This window comes from Pteropus vampyrus, unplaced genomic scaffold (genome assembly GCF_000151845.1).
Source record: "Pteropus vampyrus isolate Shadow unplaced genomic scaffold, Pvam_2.0 Scaffold10838, whole genome shotgun sequence".
NCBI lineage: Eukaryota > Metazoa > Chordata > Mammalia > Chiroptera > Pteropodidae > Pteropus > Pteropus vampyrus.
Window position 1 is genome coordinate 5,198 of NW_011899619.1, and position 1,914 is coordinate 7,111.

At 59.8% G+C, this 1,914-nt stretch overlaps 1 protein-coding gene across 1 annotated transcript in view; it reads right to left on the bottom strand.

Annotated features, from left to right (window-relative positions):
• LOC111734977 (endoribonuclease YbeY-like) overlaps positions 1–1,029 on the bottom strand; it is a gene marked incomplete at its 5' end in the record, with an annotated part of 5,146 nt that extends 4,117 nt beyond the window's left edge. The window contains 2 exons of the mRNA XM_023526835.1: positions 3–72; positions 955–1,029. Coding sequence (XP_023382603.1) covers positions 3–72; positions 955–1,029 — 145 coding nt within the window. The remainder of the gene's footprint in view (positions 1–2; positions 73–954) is intronic.
• Positions 1,030–1,914: the final 885 nt, after the last annotated feature.

Below are 1,914 nucleotides of genomic sequence, written 5' to 3' on the forward strand. Positions count from 1 at the left end.
GCTCAGGGGCTGCAGCCTGGCCCCCAGGCGCCGGCCCAGCTCCTCCAGAATCTGCTTCTCCTTCTGGTGCATCTGAAAGAAACCGACAGAGCTCGTGTGCCCCAGGGCCTTGGCCGCAGTGTGCCCGCACAGGGAGGCCAGGCCCCGGTCCCGCTCACTGTCGGCCCCTGTGCGGGGCGTGCCACAGACCAAAGGATGCTGGGGGCCAGGCTGGGCTGCTGGTCTTGGTGGGGAAGAGGACCCGCCTGGGGTTGCGGGATGGGTCAGAAGGACGCAGGAGTACTGATGGACAGATGCCCCTCCTGGGGGAAGGAGCGGTCAGGGCTGGGGGGGCTGGGGTCCCTGGAGGACGCACCATGCCATGCGGGAGGGATGGAGGTGACATCTGCCAGCCTGTGGGTTGTAAAGGTGGGGGCTGAGGAGAGGCAAAGTGGTCACAGCAGGGTCAACGACCAGGAGGGGAGTTAGGGCCAGGGAGTGGCAGGTGAGGACGCTGCCTAGGGTGGCCGTAGGCCAGGGAGAGGACAAGTGCATCCGGACTTCTTTGCTAATGAGGTTTCTGATGCTTCTCAGAGAACCTGACTGATGACAAGCACAGTCTGAGTTGAACACAATGTGGCCCTTCCAGGAGACCACCCGGCAGTGACCCCCGCGACAGGCCTCTGTCAGAGGCCTGCTTCCAGCTGACAGATACTGTCACAATTTCTCTTGTGAAGGTTTTTAAGCATCAACCCGCTAGAATTTCATAGAATTTTCAGAATTCAGTCTCTCTGCTCAGACCTTCCTTTCAACAATGACTTAGTAAGAGTTGACAACACTTGGGGACACTGTGAGTCTTTTCTATAAAGCAGGTATTATAAAACACCTTGTTTTACTGTCCTTCCCAATTTTGGTTGTCATCGCTGACAGCCAGGGACAGGTTGGGCAGTCCTGGCTGTGGGACACGACACTTACCTTCTGCCACTCAGCCTCCGTGTTGTGTGTGAAGCCCAGTAGGTGACAGAGCCCATGGGTGGCGGTCACCTGTTGGAACAATTAAAAAGACGCCTCAGGGGCTGGTTGTGACCAACCATGAGCTGGGGAGGAAAAGGAGGGAGTGCTCAGCCCGTGCCCGCCGGGGCTCAGGTGCCTGCTCTGGGCGCAGGCAGCGCCGTCGGTGGGCGGGCGGTGAGGACACGCACTAGTGGGGTTCGGAGAGCAGCAGGCAGGCCGCGGCCCACTGCCGGTGTGAAGACCGGGACCTCCTCTGAGGTGGGCTGGCAGGAGCAGCAGTTATTGCCTGAGGGGACAGCTGCTCTTCAGGTTAGGGGGAGAGGGGGACGGGGGTAGCTGCAGGGTACCTGGGAGCCAGAGTGGCCTGGCCCTGTGCAGGGGAACGAGGGTCCTAGGAGTGTGGCCTCAAGAGGTTTCTGTTGCAGGGAGTGACAGCAGATGTCTGCAACTTCCCCCAGCTCACGGGGGCACAGTTGCTGGCCACAGAGATCCCAGGGCTGGACTGTGCTGACCAGTCCTGCCTACGCTATTTCCTGTCACTCGGGGAGAATGGACAACCCCCCACACACCTGCTCACACCTATCTCTGCTTCAAGTCACACGGAAGCACTAAGGCTCCAAATGTAACTCAGGGTGTGGCTACTGGGCCAAAGGAAGACCCCTCAGTCGAATCTGTGGGGAAGTTAGGGTACGACTCAATCACACACGCCACTTTTGGAACACTCACCGCTTTATACTTTACATCAAGCTGAGGGGCACAGAGCTGGAAAGTCCTGGCCCCTAGAATCCCTGTCATGCCGTGGTCCCTGTCTGCCCCTCCCCAACATTGCCGCAGGGCACGCAGACCCCCAGTCCTCCTCTCTCCACAAGCCTCGACCCACACGTGGGAGACAGTGTGCCCACGTGGGGTGGGGGGCATCGC